Source organism: Pempheris klunzingeri, chromosome 23, assembly GCF_042242105.1.
Source record: "Pempheris klunzingeri isolate RE-2024b chromosome 23, fPemKlu1.hap1, whole genome shotgun sequence".
Lineage (NCBI taxonomy): Eukaryota > Metazoa > Chordata > Actinopteri > Acropomatiformes > Pempheridae > Pempheris > Pempheris klunzingeri.
Genome location: NC_092034.1, coordinates 7895460 through 7915651, shown reverse-complemented (window position 1 = coordinate 7915651; position 20192 = coordinate 7895460). Strand labels below are relative to the sequence as shown.

Here is a 20192-nt window from a genome sequence, read left to right as displayed (position 1 = left end):
TTACAAAGAGGTAAGGGGTAAGTAAGCTGCAGTAAAAACAAGCATGTACAATAAAATTCCATATTACACACAACAGCCCTGGGATCAAATTTAGCAGCTGGTTCGGTGAATGTTTAACAAAAAATAGAAATTCGCACCTCATTTATCAACAAAACAAAACATATTTTGAAATATTCCTCCATATTTTTATATGGGGAGGTATTTTGAGCAATGGATGACTTTATAATTAGAAATATAATGAAAGCAGAGTCATTCTTACATTGTGCTACTCACTTTTATTGACAACTGCTTGTCAATGATGCTGAATTTGGCCTCCTTACTTCATCAACAACAGGTTGTTTTAAGTTGACCACATCATAGGAATAGAGGATAATCATCTTGATATTTGGCAGCGAGGTGGTTAAAATAGAAGGCGCTTGCCTCTCGGTTTCTCAGGTGTCAGGGGCAACACACTCGACAGCAACAGATACCCCAGGAGGCCATAGAGGAGAAGATAGAGAGGAGAGGAGGGCAAGAGGAGAAGAAGACACCAGAAAGATAAGACAGAAAAGGAGGAAAGAGGGAACTGAAGGTTCATGTTAATATGAGGACAGAAAAGGAAGGGCGAAGAAAGGAAGTTACCAACCAGCAGAAAGCAGGAGGCAGCAGTGAGTGACACACACACATGTGCTCACACACACACACACACACACACACACACACAATCCTAAAAAACACGTTTGTTTATGTTCTCCAGCAACAGAGCAGTTTGCACACAGGTGTCAAAGGATAAAGTGTTCATCTAAGGTGTCTGAAACCCAAGAGTAACTGCAGTAACTGTAGTATTTCACTGGCATGAGGCTATAATTGTGTGTTATGTCACTTAGCGAGGTGACCGTCTTTCTATTGTCTGTGTGGATGGAGATAGAGTTACACAGCAGCAGTGTCACTCTGTCATGGCTGCATGCACATGGACTCACACACTTGTGCATCAACTCTAAAAGCTGTTACGTATATATACACACCCACACACTTACACATTCAGACGATACACAGTCATAAGAGATGGTGCCAGGGAACTTGCAGCGCTCACATCAAGCTGCAGCATCAGTTTCTCTTACATTTTGCTGATATAATTTCATTTTTTTTTCATCCAGGTCCGGTGAAACAAACCTCTAAGATGAGCTAATAAGTAGCTGGTGGAGATGAATCAAACACTCCAGACAAATTCAGAGGAAAGAAGAAGGAAGTGTCAGTCAGTTTTTAACAGCTGACTCTAGGACAAAGGAGGAGGAGGAGGAGGGAGGAGGTGACAAATGCCAGCTGCTTGTCAGTACAGAGCACGTGTGATTGTCTCTGAAGAATGAGGACTTATTATTTGACCAAAGGAGGACGAGGTACCGGCACTGGGAACAGTTTCATCTGAGGAAAGCAAACGGATAAACTTCTAATCTGACTTTAAGGTAAAACAATATGCCTGCCTTTTATATTGGTAATTAATGTGATTTATCACAATCTACTGCATGTAATAATGATACTTAATAAATTGCTGCAGCTTCAAATTGGTATAGAAAACAGTCACAATCTATAATCAAAATATGAACTCAAGGGCAGCATTCAAATCACAACCATGTTAATACCTAGACTAACACCAGACAATAATATGTATCGAATTGTTGAAGCTGATAATGTCAGAGGACACTTAGATGTTTGCACATGCTGGAGTAAAACATGTGTTATAAAACATAGATTTTCAAAAAAAGCCTTGACTAAGAAGAAACTGTTTCTTTAAATACAGTTGTGAATATACAGTACAGTCAATTTATTATTGTTAACTTGCATTTAAATCTTACATTAACTATGACATTAAGTGGATAAAGGCTTCTGTAACGAGCGCTTTGTTCAATAATGACAGATTCGCAAGGCGCTGCATATTTACATGTTCAGTTCAGTCTGCATTGGAAATTTTCCTTGCAGAAAAGAAGTCGTCACACTGTGAGCTTTAGTTTTAAAAAATCAGACAACAAAACACAAAAATACGCCTAAACAGGTGAAACCAATAACTAGAGAGTTTGAATTGAGTGACTTTATATGCATGACAATCTTTAAAGAAATGTTTGAATCTATTGCACCTGGCCATTCATGGGGCATCTAAAGTGGGAGAACCTCTGCAACATGAAGTAACTCTACATGTTTGCTGAAACTGAACTAAATTAAATCAACAAATCTAAAAACATCCATTAAAAGACATTTCTGGTTCATTAATTCGAGGTTGTGAATGAGTGTTAACTAGCTTAACACGTTTCACCGTGTTTGTGCGTCTCTCTGCATAAATCTGATACAAGAAAAACAAAACCTCACTGATAATTGATGACACTGACCTGTGTGGCATCTGCAAACCCAAGCACCTGCAAGGTTTCATCTCTGTTTTTCCTCTCTGCACAGCAAAGCCCTGAACTGACCCTGCCACACACACACACACACACATCCCCTGGCATACCCTCTCTGACTCACAGTGCTTCACACACACATACACACCAGTTGATGCTCACATACACACACAAACTGCTGACTCAGGGACTGCAGGAGTTCATATCACTGATGACTAAAACGGTACTATTACCTTACTGCTGTCCTCACCATATCCCCCAAACACACACACACACACAGGACCCCCCTGTCGACGCTGCAGGACCCCCCAGCTTACTCTGCCATGAGCTGTAACCCTTTAGACGTCCACAGCCGTCACACACAAAAACAAAATGTAATGTTTGCTGTGGCTCAGAGGCCAGTCAGTGTAAAAGCTGATCTCAGTAAACAAGCTAAAAACTGTACTGGAGCAGGATGTCACAACTTTAACCAACGCAAATCATTTTATATGAGGGATTTTAAAAGATTAATTAAATGTTTTACTTCTGTGTTTAATATCAGTAAAGCTAACCTGCAGGTCTGGTGCTGATTATTTATTAGACAGCATTACAACATATTCAGCAGTGGAAAGAAGCATTCAGATCCTTTATTTAAGCAACACAACACTCTGAAAATACTCCTCTACAAGTTAAGCTCCCACATTCAAAAGCGTACTTAAGTAAAGGTTATGTATTTTCCAGCTAATTCATGGACGTTTTAAATAGTTTATTCAGCTTTCTCTTTTGTGCTCTTGTTAACCTCAACTGTAATTTCACTGTCAGACTTCAGTAAGTTTCATAATTATAATCCACTAAAATGTAAATCTATCCGTGACTTCCATTATGATCTGCTCATCTCCACCATTTCTCTCCTCCTCTCCACCCTCCCTAAAGCCTGCAGCCACGATGCCTGAACGAGTGGCCAGTTTCCAGGGTCAGAGCTTTCACAAGCTGAGGCGGGCCTGCCTGCGTCGAGGTGCGCTCTTCAAGGATCCCCTGTTCCCCACCACCGCCCAGTCCCTCTTCTACAAGAGGGAGCCCCCGCCGGGACTGAGCTGGAAGAGGCCGAGGGTCAGTGTGAGGCTCTGATAGTAAATAGATTAATGAATTCTTGTTCATTTCAAATATACCCGCCAAATATACACACAGACACATGTTACATTTCCATCAGATTAGGTTAATTAAAGCACTTTCTATTATAGGACAGGCGTCAGGCAGTGAAACCTGAGCCGTCAGGGAGCAAGTGGCTCGTGCTGCCGATGGACCACTTGCTCTATCATCGTGTGTATGTGTGTATACAGTTTAGAGAAAGCAGCAGCCAGTTTAAATAGCCCAGGTGTTTTTAGCACAGTGTTGAGATGGGTGTAGCTGCGTATATCTGGAGGTGTTTATTTTAGCCTTTAATGGTGGCGATGAAAGTCAAGGTCAAATTATTTATTGTTCAGTGTCAATGGGCAAGAAATACATATTTAACAGCGCAAGACCTTGAAGGAAATGGATAATACGTGTTTTAACAAAAAGTCTCATTTTACAGGAAGGTTTTACTTCAGTAAAAATGTATAATAGGGACAACAAAGTACAATTTTTGTTTTCCAAATGTCTTTTGCTCCCATTCTTTTTTTTCAATTTTGGAAGGGTCTTTTCTGTGAAGGGTAACACACAAATCTGTATAAAATTAAAGATAGAATACAGAAAACTAAAAGCTTTTTTCCCCAAGAGCTGGAACCAAAATGAATCTTGGTTTCTGCATTGTTTAAATATAAGACGTTTTTTTTAAGATGTTTTTATAACATGTAAAATGAAATTAAATACCTTTTTCATGGCAACACTTGTCACAGAATAATGGAAGATCAGTAGAGACAATAATTATTACATTATTATTACAACGTAATATCACATTTCATTTATAACAACAGTTCCTGGTAAATGATTTTTTAATGAGATGAAGATAAAGTGGCAGGAAATCTGATGAATGGATTAACTAATTAAAAGATAAGCTGCAGCTAATGTTACTGTTCATGTCAGTGCTCTGAATTCACCAGTTAAACGATTCATTCAATTAAGTTTAAAATTCAGAAATGTCTGTAGTGTATGATCAGCAGTTCATGAAGTTCATTCAGTATTTGGAACTCTGCTCGCTGTCAATGTGTTGACTCGCTGCTGGAGAGAAAGGGTTAATATGGTATTGTGTTCCTAATGCCCCTCTCAGGTATTTTAAGTGTGTATCAACAGGGAGATGGATGATAGAGTGACATCTGTCACCTCTCCCTGCCCACACACACACACACACACACACACACACACACACACACACATGCATACACACAGAAACTGCATCCGCTCACTCTTTAACTTCTCATTAACCGTGTACTTCATGATCTAGGTGGTGTCATCTGCTCATTTGTACTTGATATCATCCCAAGGTTCATATCTTGTCTACAGTTACATTTAAAGAGGTTATGACCACTAAGTGTGTGTGTTCCTCTGTGTGTGCGTGTGTGTGTGTGTGTGTGTGTGTCCGGGGGCACGTCTACTATTACCTGACCCTGTCCAAACTGAGATCAGCAGGTCTACACAGGCGTGATCGTCTCTTCAGCACTGCTCTGACACTGAATCAGCCTCATAAAACACTGTGGTGCTAATAACCGCTGCGGTCATTAATCAGAGGCTATTTAAAGCTACTATATAATCAATAATTTTAAATCAACAATGGATTAAATGACTGTTTAATGTGAGTTCGCTCAGAGTACTGAACCCACAGAAGTTCATCACTGAATTTTGCAGCTTGATTTAATGTCTTTCAGCTCATAGTTTTGAAATCCCACCATTTGCTACCTGCTCAGCACAGACAAAGTTAGAGACTAGCTAGTGAACATACTGCTAGCGTATAGCAGTGAGCCGGATATTTCCCTCATGAAGAGGATGAAGAGCAAAATAGAGCTTAAAGGAGAGAATATTGGACATTGGCAGAAACGTAACTTATGTGGCTAATGCTGCTCCAAAAAAACCAATGATTGAAGGTGTATTTCTAAAAAGAAACATCTCTTTCTTCTGATCACTCTCCAGGAGATATGTAAGGACCCCCGTCTGTTTGTTGATGGCATCAGCACTCGTGACTTGCACCAGGGCAGTCTGGGTAACTGCTGGATGGTGGCTGCCATTTCCTGCTTAGCATCTGAGCCATCTCTGTGGAAGAAGGTGGTGTATTGGTGTTCCTTTCCTCCTTGGACTTTTCCTCATTTTTCCATCCTTGCCTCTGTCATCCTTTGTTTTTTTTCCAACCTCTTCTTATCCTTCCCTCATCACATCTTCATTCCCCTCCTCTCGTCCTCCCAGGTGATCCCTGACCACATGGATCAGGAGTGGAATCCAAAGCATCCTGATTTGTACGCAGGGATCTTCCATTTCCGGTTCTGGCGACTTGGCCGCTGGATGGATGTTGTTGTGGACGACCGTCTGCCGGTCAGTGGGGATGGGGTGCTGCTCTTCTGCCGCTCAGCCACACCACGAGAGTTTTGGAGCGCCCTGTTGGAGAAGGCCTACGCCAAGTAAGGGCTCCAGGACTTTGCAGATTTCTAAAGGAGTGGTGTGCCCTGGATGGAGGTTGGGGTGCTGGATGACACCTGCAATTAACATTCACCTTTTCATTAACGTAACCACAATCTTTCTGCTTCCATAACCAAATGCATTGTCCTAAACATAGCCCATGTATTTTTACAAAGGCATAAAAATTTTGCTAACCTTAACCGTGGTGTTGTTGCCGTGCAGAGACATTGTAAAGAGCAACTTGAACATACTTAGCAGTATCGTCTAACATCGACGTTCTTGTCAGTTGTGGCAAAAATACAGTACTCCCTAAATACCTGAACTAACTAACTACCTCAGTCACCATAGTAATCATCAGCATCCTATACACCCTAGCGACCACCTACTTAAACTTACCAGCCCTTAAAACCATAGCAACCATATGGAAGCACACCAGCAACCACCATAGCAACAAACTAGCAACACCCTGTCCATCTGTTAAACACATTGTATCCAGCCTATATAATAACATCTTCAAAACCACACATGCTACCTCTTTTAAGATAGATGCACACTTGTGCACATACTGTTGTACTTAGTAAAATTCAACTTCTTGCTCTTTAAAATCTGTGGATCAGGACATGAAAAGAGGAGAGGTGCCATTGATCGCTCAGTCAGTCGGTCTATCATGTTGCTTTCTAGGCTAAACGGCTGCTATGAGGCTCTGGAGGGAGGAAACACTGCAGAGGCACTGATCGACTTCACCGGTGGGGTGTCAGAGCCCCTCAGCCTGGATCGTGAGGCCCTCAGCCTGCACAGCGACCAGAGGAGGACACTCTTCCAGACGCTGGCCAAGGCCCACGAACGCAAAGCCTTAATCACCTGCTCCATACGGGTAAGCTCTAATACCTCTGAGGGTCTTCAAACAAAGACATCCATCATACGATGGAGAATCTCAGTATGCTCAATATTTCTCAGCCAGCAGAGGGGGAGACCGTGGAGTCGGTGCTGGAATGTGGTCTGGTGCGAGGACATGCCTACGGGATCACAGCAGTGAGGAAGGCGAGGCTGGGGGAGAAGGTGCTGAAGACGGGCTGGATGTCCAGACTCCTCATGGTGCGCATGAGGAACCCCTGGGGGACCACAGACTGGACGGGTGCCTGGAGTCAGGGGTGAGGGTACTCTTGAACTCTGGCTTCATCTGCCACATGTGTGACTGCTGAGCACATCATACATTTTGCTGGAGCTGTGGGAATAAAGCCTCTGCTGACATTTAACAGTGTCAGTCTGTTTTTACGACACTTTATAGTGCCACTGCAACTTTTCTGGACAATTTCTGACATTTTACAATAGTTTTGGTGTTGCTTTATGGGGAGACATCTGCCGTTTACATTAGAAAAGTCTGAGAAACTCTGAAAATGGCCAAAATGGGCCTATAAAGGTTTCCAGAAGTTGAAAGAGTACTTGTATTTTTCATGTATCATTTCCAGTGTGTTGGGCCTTGCAGCTCAGCATGATTTCCTGCTGCCTTTGACATTATTGCCCTTGAACGCCCCCTGCAGGTCACAGCAGTGGCAACAGATGAGCCGTGCAGAGAGGGAGAAGATGGGCCTTATTGTTCGAGATGTTGGGGAGTTCTGGTAGATTTCATTCTTTATTACTTGTTTAGATCAGCATTGCCTTCCTTAGAGCAGCTAATTCATTTTCTCTGGTGTTCCTCAGGATGGATTTTGAGGATTTCTGTCACTACTTCACTGATGTGGTGGTGTGCCGGCTGGTGGAGAGGGCTCTGCTGTGGCCGAGCTCTCACTGGAGGGAAGTGCGCCGCTTTGGGGAGTGGGCTCCAGCTCCAACTTCGCCTGCAACACCTCCGTCCGCCGTCCTCCACAGCAGCCACATGCTGAGCTTGGGGAAGAACAACGCCAAAGCTGGAGGGACCAAGCAGCGAGGCAACCGGAGGGAGGCCAGACTCGGGGAGAGTCAGGAGAAGGACAGGAAAGGAGGAAATTGTCAGAGAGACAAGGGTGTGAAAAAAGTGAGAGAGGAGGATGATGGTGGAGAAGTGGGAGGATGGGAGGCACAGATGGACAGGAGGAGTCGATGTGGAGGATGCATCAACCACAGAGACACTTTCCTTCACAATCCACAGGTAACACTGAAGTGGAAACAAAATATTTTGATGAGTGCAAGAGTTAAGGTCTTTCTTTCTGGCTTTCTAGTTCATGTTTGAGGTGAGAGGCAAAGAGGAGGAGGTGCTGATCTGTCTGCAGCAGGAGGACAGGAGGATACGGAGGAAAGATGGAGGAGGTGAAAACCTGCCCATCGGCTTCGAGGTGCTGAAGGTGAGCAGACCATGAGCCAAAATGTGAACACACGCCTTTTCAGTTCCCACAAGGGTTCAAAAATCATCTCCCTGCTCCTCGCCGTGGCCCAGGCGGAGGTGAACCGCTGCAGCCGGGTGCAGTGTGTGGTGGAGCAGGCGGCCAGCTCGGTCTACATGGACTCCCGCAGTGTGACGCTGAGGGGGACTCTGGCTCCAGGGCGCTACGTAGTCCTGCCCACCACCTTCCTCCCAGGAGCCACCGGACGCTTCCTCCTGCGACTCTTCTCCCACTCCCACGTCCGACTCAGGTGTGTGACGGGAGTTTGTTGTTTCTTCTTCTCATGAAATCAGTAAAAAATCATGTTACAGATTAAAGCTGTTACTTCTTAAGGCTGCATATCTTTCCTTTTTACAGCACATTTCTTTCTTATTTTGTTATATTTGTCTCTTTCTGTAGGGAATTGATGGAGGATTTGCCGTCTCCCTCCATCTTCCAGTGTTTTCTACCTCAACCCACCATGGTGACCACAGTCCATCTCCGCAGGGCGTCAGGACTCAGCCCTCCCAAACAGACAGGTGGCTCAGCACATATCCAGTTTTACAGATTTAAAGGGCAGAACAGAAAAAAGCAGGAGAAACACACACAGGAACACACACTTGTCGGCATGCAGTTTTCTTACCACTGTACACGTTTTGACCCACAGCTCCAGATGTTTATGCCACAGTGAGCTGTGAGAACGACACCATTAGGACACGGGTATTCAAGGCGGAGGGAAACCCTGAGTTCAACCTCAGAGCCATCTTCTACAGGAGATACCCCAGCACACACATCTCCATTGAGGTTTGACACGTTCACTCTCACTCTCACTCTCACACCCGACAATATGACCAGAGAATCGGTCCTAGTCTTCATCTTGCTGTGTGCAGATATGGAGCAGAGGTCTGCTGTGGGACTCGGTGCTCGGCGGGGCTCGACTCCAGACCGCAGAGTCCGAAAGGAGCCAGAGCCACGTGATTGATCTCCGAGGTGGCCAATCCCGTCCAGGACACCGAGGGTGCATCTACATTGAGACGTCCTCGAGCGTCTGCCTCACAGACTTGTGACGGCATCGTCTGGTTGCCCCCGGTGATTGCATCAAACCATGGCAACCTCTCAGACCGTCCCCTCAGGTGGACAATGATGTAGCTTTGATTAATTCATACAAAAAAAACTTCATGTGTCTAAACAACAAAGGTGCTTTAGTTGGACTCACAAAGTCTGCCTTTTAAGGTGTATTTTATTTTAAATGTTGTCTCAGCACATCGACAGCTAAGAGTTGATAAAGTTTTTATTATTTAAGAGATACTCTGTGGTGATCTGCTGGTCAGATATGTAGGACGGCATCGTTTGTGATTTCAGCAGTCTAGCAAAAATAACTGCTGCCAAAATAAGCTTTTTTGTGTTATTTATATATTATTAATATATTTATTAGTTCAGTTGTTTTCTTGCTGTTGTTGTTATCATTAGAATTCTCATAATTTTTACAATTATATATGTTGTTAATATGCATTTGCATTTCTGTTTTGAAAACCTTTTCTTATGATTAAATGATTAACATTTTGTGTGTTTTCATTTTATTACATCTAATTATCACAATTTATTAAAGTGAATTTCATTATTTAGAGCATTTAAGTTGCTGAAATGATTATTATATTTTGCAGAGCACTAAAGACTTAGTAAAGGAGCAGTTTCGCTTTCAGCCCAGGGAGATTTGTTTCAACAGGTTGAATATCTTTTCATCTAGATTTGTTGGTTTCAGATGGACTTCAGTGATCAGACAAGACTATTCAATTCAATTCAATTCAATTCAATTTTATTTGTATAGCCCAATATCACAACAGAGTGTCTCATAGTGCTTTACAAAGTTCACTGAAATAAACAAGTGTAAGCGAACAAACAATCTAATAGAGAGTCCAGCAGTCGATGAGGCCAGTGGATCAGTCCGGTGGATCAGTCCGAGGCATCACCTGCCCTTTATGACCCTCCTTCTTCGGGAAGGAAAAACTCAAAAAAACCCAGTGGGAAAAGAGAAACCTCCGGGAGCACCACAGTGAAGGAGAGATCCAGCTCCCAAGGACGGACAGGCTGTAGCCTTGGACAGACGCACATCCATTGGCTGATGGAGAACCACATCAGCGGGACCAGGACCAGGATCCATAGGAACCAGGGAACCACATCAGCAGAACCAGGACCAGGACCCACAGGAACCAGACAACCACATCAGTGGGACCGGGACCAGGACCAGGATCAACAGGAACCTGAGAGATGAGAAAGCACAGAAACGGTCCGGGGAAGATAGCAAGTTAGAGGCAGACATTTGACTGACATGAGACATAACGATGGAGAGGAAGAGGAGGATAGAGAATAGAGGAGCTCAGTGCACCATAGGAGTCCCCCGGCAGTCTAAGCCTATAGCAGCATAACTAGGGGCTGGTCTAAGGCCTGAGCCAGCCCTTAAATATATGCTTTGTCAAAAAGGAAGGTTTTTAGTCTACTCTTAAATGTAGAGAGGGTGTCTGCCCCCCGAACCCAAACTGGAAGGAGGTTCCACAGGAGAGGAGCCTGATAGCTGAAAGCTCTGCCTCCTGCACTACTTTTGCCAACTTTGGGAACCACCAGTAGACCTGCATTCTGGGAGCGCAGTGCTCTAGTGGGGTAGTACGGTACTATAAGCTCTTTAAGATATGTTGGGGCCTGACCCTTAAGAGCCTTGTAGGTGAGGAGAAGGATTTTAAACTCTATTCTAGATTTTACTGGAAGCCAATGAAGAGAAGCCAGTACAGGAGAAATGTGGTCTCTTCTTTTAGTTCTCGTCAGAACAGGAGCAGCAGCGTTCTGGACCAGCTGGAGAGTCTTTAAGGACTTATTGGGGCAGCCTGATAATAATGAGTTACAATAATCCAACCTAGAAGTGACAAATGCATGGACCAATTTTTCTGCATCATCAGTGGATATGATGGGCCTGATTTTGGCAATATTACGTAGATGGAAAAAGGCAGTTCTAGAAATCTGTTTAATGTGGGAGTTAAAGGACAAATCCTGATCAAAGGTGACTCCCAGATTCCTCACAGTGGAGCTGGAGGCCAGATTAATGCCGTCCAGAGCAGTTATGGTAGTAGAAAAGCTGTCTCTGAGGTGTCTGGGGCCGAGCAAAATAACTTCAGTTTTATCTGAATTTAGCAGCAGAAAGTTGCTGCTCATCCAGGACTTTATGTCCTTAAGGCAGATTTGAAGTTTAGCCAACTGATTGTGTTCATCTGGCTTTATTGATAAATATAATTGTGTATCGTCTGCAAAACAGTGGTAATTAATGGAGTGCTTCCTGATAATATTACCCAGACGAAGAAGATAAAGAGTATTGGTCCAAGCACTGAACCTTGTACTGACTAATGTCTTGAAGTGCACTGGTGCCTGGTGAGAAGGAATGTTTGAGCACAGCTGGAAATCCAAACAGACTTTCAGGATTTCATGTAGTTAGTCTGACATTTTGCTGCTACTCTCTTTTACAAGATATTTGCATATTTTCCTCTTTTTTTATGTATAATTAGATACACTATTGCAACATTACTGCTGGTATAAAAAAAAAAAAGTGTGAAGCATTTCCTGTGTGAAGTCGGGCCACACCTCTGTACCAATGCAAACTAAAGACACTAAAGATAAAGAGCGAGGGCTCGCTCAGCGCTTATCTCTTCTTTCTTTTACAGCATTTGTTTATCAGGAGTCTGAGCTGGTTATATATGAGTGCTGCTGTTGAAAGTGAAGGATCTTTAACTACCATTAACTGAGTTTGAAGTTTGGTTCCTGCTCCTCTGAGTTGAGTTTTTGATCGCTGTATGTGAGGTCATAATTCAAGCTGTGATACTTCATTTCATTTTATCCATCAGTTCTAGCTGCATTTCACACCATCAATCAAACTATTATCGTTCAGACTTTTCTTTGAGACTCTTGTGCCAAAGCTTTGCTTTTTATGTACAATTCATTTCTTTTCCTTTTTCTCTAGAATTATTATTTTTCCATCTCAGATTGTTTGATTCAAATAGTTTTTGGATGCATCAAAAAATATGCAGAAATTCTCTTGAATCATCTTGTGAAAACATCCAGATCCGTGTTGTGTATGTGACTTTTGTCACATGTGGAGGACAGACAGGCCACTTTGGGGTTTATCACAAACAGGAAGTGAGTAAGAAAAACAGCGATGGAAAGTAATCAAACACATTTACTCAAGTATTGTACTTAAGTATAGTTTTGAGGCACTTCCTCCTTCCTTCAGTATTTAATTTTCTACATTTTATGTACATATGAATGCATTTACAACCACAAGTCAAGTCATTCTGCATGTATACTTTAATGCAAATACTTTCAAGTAAGAATTTGGATGCTGGAGTTTCACTTGTGACAGTATTTGTACACTGTGGTATTGATACTCTGAGTACTTCTTATTTTCCAATCAGCTGACCGCGTGAACGCGTCTCTGGGCGTGCGCGCTCCCGAGAGGTGGAGGTTTGGCATCCCGCAAGGCGCGGCTGTCAGAGTCACTGACGGAGGGAAGGTGGACTAAAGGTAAGTCTGGAGGACAAAAAACACCACTTTTAACACATTAAACAGCAACACTGAGTCAAACCGGGGAGTTTGTGCGGTGGAGCGAGTAGAAGAAACCAGTCAGGAGACACCAGAAAGTGACTTTATGTCCGGGTGGGGTTGGATCTCTGGTAGATTTAGGAAATAAAAGGCGAGGTAGAAGTGTAACGTTTGGCTCTCATCTGGTTTGACAGCATTTGTTTAGCGTGCGTAAAGGGTTTGGGTACAAGGTTGAAGAGTATGAGTGTTGTGTAAGTAAAAAGTGCTCAAAGTCGCCTTTTATTTACCTGCTGTGGGTATGAAAATCATGTGGGCCTCTTTATGAATCAGTTAACCAGTTCAACTCATGTTTCAGTTTCACATAATTCTCTCTAACTCACTACCTCAATTTCCTTCATCCTCGGGTCAGACTGGCCTTGTGAGGAATGCAGTCAGACCTCTTGGCTGAGAGCAGAGACTAGACATTCTTTCACACTAGTACTGTAAGTGTGTGAGCAGACACTGTCCTGAATCCACAGTGTGTGTGTGTGTGTGTGTGTGTGTGTGTGTGCTTCCACTCTAATGACACTGTCAGGCTCTGCTGGACGCTCATAATTAGGAATCTAAACTAAATTAAATTTAGGCGAGGATGACTCCTGGTGAAATTAACATAACTGAATAACTCCAGTGAGGAGCCACATGCATGTTGAACTCAAATAAAATTCAAATGGTGGACAGTTCCTTTAGTAATTAACTTAGATGCCTAAAGGGAAACTCCACTGGTTTTACAAGTTCAAGTCCTGCTCTGCCTGTAAAAGCTGTCGTGTAAGGGCTTGTGTGTCTCTGAAAGGATCTGTGGACAATAAATACACAAATAGTACCCCTGATGATGTCATAATGACGTCATCAGCGTCTTCAAATATTTAGCAGAAAGCCTTCTTTTATTTTCATATACGCAGTATTGAGCCAATGTGTAAAATCAGTGGTGTTCCCCTTTAACAGTTATCTGCAATTTGAAATGGTACCACAGCATGAATCAATTATTCAGCCATCTCTCAAGAAAATAATGATAATATTGATATATTTCATTAATAGTCTGCACTCGTCTCAGTTCTTTATCTTCCTCGTCCTAGGTTGGAGTCCTCACTACAAATTATGTCGAACACTGGGCTTATTCGCCGCATCCACAGCCCTCCTCAACTCCCGGCGCCGGTCCTAGGTGAGGGCAACAGCCTGAATCGTACACAACTCTGTCATAGTTTGCTCAGATAAAGTACAGAAAAGTGTTTAATCTATATTCTTTCTTCTTGCAGCATGTACAAAGTTGCTATTCTGTGCCATGCCCATTGCTCAGATTGCACTTGGTGAGTGATTCACGTTTACAGACATTTTATTCATGTTGTTTGAATCAAATTTGCTTGTAAATCATCATTTCCTGAGTATTGTGAAAATGTAACCCGTCTCCTGTCGCCCAACAGGCGCAGTATATCTGCACGACTGTCCGCGGCAGCACTACATCCCCATCTACTCGATCGTGGCGGGGGTCTTCTCCCTGGTGCTGGGGCTGCTCTCCTGCCTGCCGTGCGCCCATGAGCCCACAGAAGGTCCCTCCAACCCGCTCAGCCGAGTCTGCGTGGCCTGGAACTCACTCATATCTTTCTTCCTCTTCTGCTGGTTTATTGCTGGTGAGTTTAAATGACATTTAGTGACATTTAGCAAATTGTGGATTAAATTGTTCTGAATTTCATTCAAAGTGACCATAAAATTCAACCATTCCCTCTCTGAACATTTCAACCTTAATTAAGTCAGGGTTTATCGTTATAATAGACTGCATTAGTTTCAGCTTGGTGCACTGAATAAACTGAGTGTCTGAAACTGCAGGTAACCATAGCAACAAAACATGGCTATCAGGCCACGTGATGTTATCACATGCAGCTGAGGTGTGAGTGTGATTATGCACTACAAGGTGCCTTGATGTCAGAAAATAATGGTTTAGTAAATATCACTCTTTGCCTCCATTTTGTCCATTATCTTGTTACCGCAGGCATTATGTCTCACTCTGCTCGTGCGTGCAGTTAGAGGTTCTTCTGGCTGCGAATCATCAACACACTGCAGTAACATGTAGGGACCACTAGATGTCCGTCTACGCCTGCTCGAGATTACATTCCTTTTATTCAAATCAACACAGCAGCACATTTTAATGAGCGAGGAAACACATGTTCAGTCCTCTGAACATCACAGCTTGCAGTAAAAAGCCAGTCACATGAAGTTCATTATACGCTTACATACATATTTTGGGCTGAATTTCTCTTGGCTTTCTACCTTGCATCAAATAAATGACACTGTTGGGCTGCCAACTTTCCCTCTCCTCATCTCCCTGCTATTGGCTCTCAAATTAAAAGTGTAAAATGCCACAAAAACATCAGCAGTAATGTAAAATGGCATAGTGTGCTGCCATTCTCTCTTCAAAAACTGCTCAGAACAGTAAATCTCCTAACCACTGTTAAGAGAGTTAAGAGTTTTTCTTTTTTTAAATGAGACCAAACTGCAGTGTCTTTATGAAGTTACATCAGAGTAAATATATATTGGGGAAAATAATGTGAATGTGAAATGTGTGTCTTCAAAAACACAATGTATTTATTTTCTTGGGTTTCTTTCCTGTCTAGGTAATGTGTGGATTTACTCTATTTACAAGCCCAACTACAACAAGAACACAACATCTTCGGATCCCTACTGCAACAAGACGCTCTACCTGTTTTCCTTCTGGACCACCACCTTGGTCTACATCGCCCTGGGCCTGTTCCTGGTGATCGGCTGCTGTGTCCTCTTCTGCTTCTGCTTGTGTGGCCGAGCCGACCCCGACGACGACGTCTAGACACAAAACAAGCCAATGAGGAGACAGGATGCGTCTCACGGGACTGCACATAATGAGTTTGCTGCTGATTTGAGACTATTCTGTCTAATTTTGGCACTTATTGTTTGTGGCGGTGGCACCAGTAGTCCCACAGCGTTTGTTTTGGCTGCCCCAGCGGATACATACTTTAACTCTGGTTTATAAATCACATCTGTAAATGTTTCCTCAATGCTGAGCCTTTTCTACCTCCGTAGAAGCTATAGTGCACTCTGTTTCAAGCAATCTTCACCACCTTTCCAAAAGATATGTGAGATGTATTGTTTACATACTTAAACTTAGACTGTTTTTTTTAACTAATCATACTCCACATGTTCTCCATCATGCTCTTTTCTAGACAATCTTTATGACACAAAATTCTACATTGATATATGCTAAATATTAAGATTGCATTCAATATTTTAACCATTCAAACATTTGTTGTATTTTGTCATCAACAGAGGATATAAAAAGAAAAAGAACCACGTGTTGTAAACGTGTGTTGTATGAGACCACTGTAGAAACAGAAAATGTTCAGGCTGGTGTCGAACCACAAAACGTGCTTTACTTCACGTAGAAACACCCAGATCACAACAAGACAGACGAAGATTATGATACTTAGGGCATTGCTTGGTTTCCAACATTTTCATCAAACAGGAAATGTATCTCTACTAAACCATTGGTGTTAAAAATAGATTGTGTTTTACCATAAGACGCGCTCAACCTCACATAGAACACCCTCAAAAGAGAAATGAGGGGATGAAAATACAAATCACTGAAGTAGATATAGCTGTTCTCACCAAATAATGGGGAAGTCATTTTGTAGTCTTTACTATCTGTCTGAAACAGGGGGACTGTGAGTTAAAGCTGCTGGTGCCAAAACGTGGAAACTTAGATGATGAGTGCAAAAGGCAGCAAAAACACAACCAGATGCCATTGTTTCTAATATGCCGGGCCAGGCAATACACCCAAACAGTGGCTCATAATGTGAAGAATATATCAGGTATATAGTGTCAGAGGCAACACAAAACACTTTCAGGCAACATAGAGCACCAACACCTGATCTCCACACCCACCTGCTCACCTGCACCTCATTGCCTCATTAGTCACCAAGTATATATCCGCCTCTTTTCACCTCGCACTTTGCTATGTTGTCTTGTGTGCAGTTCCTCAGTTTTCTTGGTTTATGTGTGGTTTTGATTGACTTGTTATCCAGATATGCCTTGAAAATTGTAAAGTAAACTTTTCAGCTCTCTTTTCAACTGCTTTTTCTTGACTCTTGAAATTGAGCCCTCGAATCTGGGTTCAGAGAGCAAAGACAATAAAGCTGTATATATTTATATTTACATACTCTTTACTTAAACTGTAGACACAAAGGAAGAAGATTATATATTTAAGTTTACTTAAGTCAAATTATTTCCCTGGAACTGGATAGTTAAATTAATTTCTAATAAGTACTTCCCCCCCCTCCCAAAAGAGACATATCTGTAGTTCAAAGATGATGGGATTGAACAATTAAAACATGATATAGAGTTTATGAAAACTAAGATACATTCAGAATTTTTGGAATTTATGACTTTATACTCCTCAGTACCAGATAAAAAAGGAAACCGAAAACAAGCATCAAGAGAAAATATGTTGAACTGTGAGGTTGGGAACCACATACACACGACACGTAAACGTCTTTTCACATCTCTTTTAAAATGTCTGATTTAGGAATAAGTAACACTTTGTTCTCCGGAAACTGCTCAGCCATCAGGGAGGGAGGACGTACAAGGAGGAGGCACTCCTACACACAGAAAGGTATAAGATGACCTGCTGTAACTAATATAATCGTATACTGTCACATACTGTATATATACATTTTTTTCTCGACTTGTCATTTTTTCCTGTGCAGAATTATTTTCAGGCAAGTAGATCTGAATTCAGAGTTTTAGACATCTGATTCTTCTGTAATCTCTTTGACCCTGATTATATTTATCATAATAGACAATGTCAGGGAGTAACAGACTTCCAAGTATCCGCAGACCTCCAGCACCAACAGGAGGTAAGAGTTACTGATGTAGAGAAGTGCTGCATACTTGTGCTCATGTTAAATTAATGTCATAGCAGGTTACCTTTTTAAAATACTCTTCTCTCAGTATGTCACCAGGTGATCCTGTGTATCCTGTCCATTGCTCAGTTAGCAGTAGGTAAGAGGCCGGTGCTCTCACTGTCATGAAGTGAATAAAAAACAACTTTTGAAATATTGGACATCCACACAATATAGCTTGTCCTTGTGTCCTGCAGGAGCAGTGTACCAAAATGACTGCCCCAGACAGCCCTACATCCCCGTCTATCTGCTGGTGTCGGGAGCCGTCCCCCTGCTGCTGGGCTTGCTCAACATCCTGCCCTGCACCGCTGGCTTTGGAAATCACTGCAAGGCCTGGAGCTCCCTCGTCTCTCTCTTCTTCTTCTGCTGGTTCATTGCTGGTAAGCCAAAATGCGGGAAATGTAATTAGTATTTTCATGTAAACACTGGATTAAATGATGATGCACAATATGAATGGTATCAGTCTTAGGGACGGACCGTCAGAGAACCATCACTGCAACCTTTAGCTTGCCCCATTTCTGCACAACATTTCAGCTTCTTTCTGCTCATTATTTTGGTTTTACGACCTCCAACTTTAATATTTTAATTTTTGAATAATCAGATATTTCTCTCAGTAGTTGGTGGAGACCAAAACAGAGCTAAAAGGAGAATGAATACTGGACTAGCATTCATGGTCAGAAGCACAACACCAAAATACTAATGTTGCTTTCTGTCTGCTAGACGTTGAAATAAGCAGATGTTGCTTCATTCCTCTGTTTTTTTTTCTGCGTCACCCAAATGACCAAACAAAATAATATTTACAGGCCAATAGATATCCTCTTAGTACATTGGACCAATTCAAATGTTTTTGTACCCACCAGTCATTTCAAACCCAAAGTATGCAAAAATTGGGCCCAGGTTAAAAAAACACCAGAGTTATCCTTTAACATAAGCTAACAAGCTAAAATCAGCAAATCTGTTGTGACATAGTAATGGACTATTGTTCACTTTTGTTTTCTCTAGGTAACGTGTGGATTTACTCCATCTATGAACCCAACTACAATAAGACAACGACCAGCATTGATACCTACTGCGACAAGACACTCTACCTGTTTGCCTTCTGGACCACCAACATGACCTACATCCTCTTAGGTCTCATGCTTTTCTGTATGTGTTGCTCATGCTTTCTGTGTGGTGATGAATAAAAGAGAACAACCGAACAAACATATGGAGTAGCGGGTGGATTTAATGACAGTAAAATGTTATGAAAAACATTGGAAAAGAATATCAATAAATCTTCTTAAACAACAGCATCACATTGTTTATTGTTATGCACCTTTTGTCACAAAATATTATAATTTACATACAAACTATAGTATAATAATGTATATTTTCGTTAAAGATTTGTTTGGACACTAGAGCAATTGTTCTCAGAAAATATGTCAGATAACGAAATACTATGAGTTTCGCAAGAGTTCGAGGAGTTTCATACATCTCAAATTTAGGGGATTTATCTTACATAATAATTCAACGTTGGTGTAAATACCAAAAAACTTTTTTTTTCTACAAACCCTTTTTCTTATTTAACAAAACATGCCGAACTTCCCATTGTATCAGTGTTTAATGTTAACTTAGATATCCATGTAAAAACTATACCTAAATGAAATACAATTTAAAGTCCAGTTCCTTAATTACACCAGGTAATATCTGATCAAAGAGTCTCATCAGAGATTTGATGCCAACTTTCAGGTTTCAACTCACTGCATGTGCAGCATGACCACAACACTCAATAAGAGCGTTGTGGTCATGCTGCACATGTAGTTCAGATGCAGAGAAGGACCGGCTATGTCATGGTTTTTAGTGATGTTTGGGAGGAAACCTCGACTGTCGTGGATCCCATCAGACCAACAGTAGTGGAGAAGTATTTAGATCTTTTATTCAAGTAAAAGTAGCAGTACTGCAGAGTAAAAAAAAAACTATGTGCATACAGAACTTCACTTCAAGTAGAAAGGGCCAAAAGTAAAAGCACTCATGCAGAAAGGCCCCCCACATACATTATATTATCATATGACTGGATTATGTTTATTGATGCTTTACTGTGTTCATCACTTTGATGTTGCACTTGATAAAGGTGGAGCTCATTTTTATTACCTTAACCTATAATTATCTATATATATACTTGATTTATATTATGTATTCATACTCTAAATCTGCAAAGTACCTGCAATGACAAGCAAATGCAATGCAGTAAAGTATAAAGTAGCCTAAAATGGAAACACTCAAGGAAAGTACCTCAAAACTGAATAGAGGTATTCAAGATGCATTCAAGGACTCAAATGAGATGTAACAAAGTATACATGAGAGATAAATGATAATATGATTCTTTTAAAAGTTATAAT

General features: G+C 41.8%; 3 protein-coding genes across 4 annotated transcripts; all 3 read left to right on the top strand.

The window, feature by feature from the left end:
- The first annotated feature begins 1327 nt into the window (after positions 1–1327).
- LOC139222790 (calpain-5) lies at positions 1328–9672 on the top strand. Its single transcript, XM_070854659.1, has 13 exons — positions 1328–1442; positions 3282–3458; positions 5454–5585; positions 5724–5935; positions 6615–6807; positions 6891–7084; positions 7475–7552; positions 7635–8061; positions 8132–8254; positions 8347–8543; positions 8693–8811; positions 8940–9076; positions 9163–9672. The coding sequence occupies exons 2-13, from the start codon at positions 3294–3296 to the stop codon at positions 9337–9339; spliced, it is 2154 nt and encodes a 717-aa protein (XP_070710760.1). The 5' UTR covers positions 1328–1442; positions 3282–3293; the 3' UTR covers positions 9340–9672.
- A 3069-nt stretch (positions 9673–12741) lies between these two features.
- LOC139222913 (transmembrane protein 272-like) lies at positions 12742–16977 on the top strand. Of its 2 annotated transcripts, XM_070854819.1 has the most exons (6): positions 12812–12835; positions 13277–13341; positions 13966–14051; positions 14146–14196; positions 14311–14517; positions 15499–16977. In XM_070854819.1, the coding sequence occupies exons 3-6, from the start codon at positions 13988–13990 to the stop codon at positions 15705–15707; spliced, it is 531 nt and encodes a 176-aa protein (XP_070710920.1). In that variant the 5' UTR covers positions 12812–12835; positions 13277–13341; positions 13966–13987; the 3' UTR covers positions 15708–16977. The 2 variants fall into 2 exon arrangements, with proteins under 2 accessions (XP_070710921.1, XP_070710920.1); XM_070854820.1 differs by lacking the exon at positions 13277–13341 and having other exon boundaries at positions 12742–12835.
- Positions 16978–17660: 683 nt separating this feature from the next.
- Positions 17661–19048, top strand: LOC139223074 (transmembrane protein 272-like). The gene is made up of 4 exons (XM_070855001.1): positions 17661–17769; positions 17864–17914; positions 18012–18194; positions 18817–19048. Exons 1-4 carry the CDS (start codon positions 17715–17717, stop codon positions 18996–18998), a joined length of 471 nt encoding a protein of 156 aa, XP_070711102.1. The 5' UTR covers positions 17661–17714; the 3' UTR covers positions 18999–19048.
- The last annotated feature ends 1144 nt before the right edge of the window (positions 19049–20192 follow it).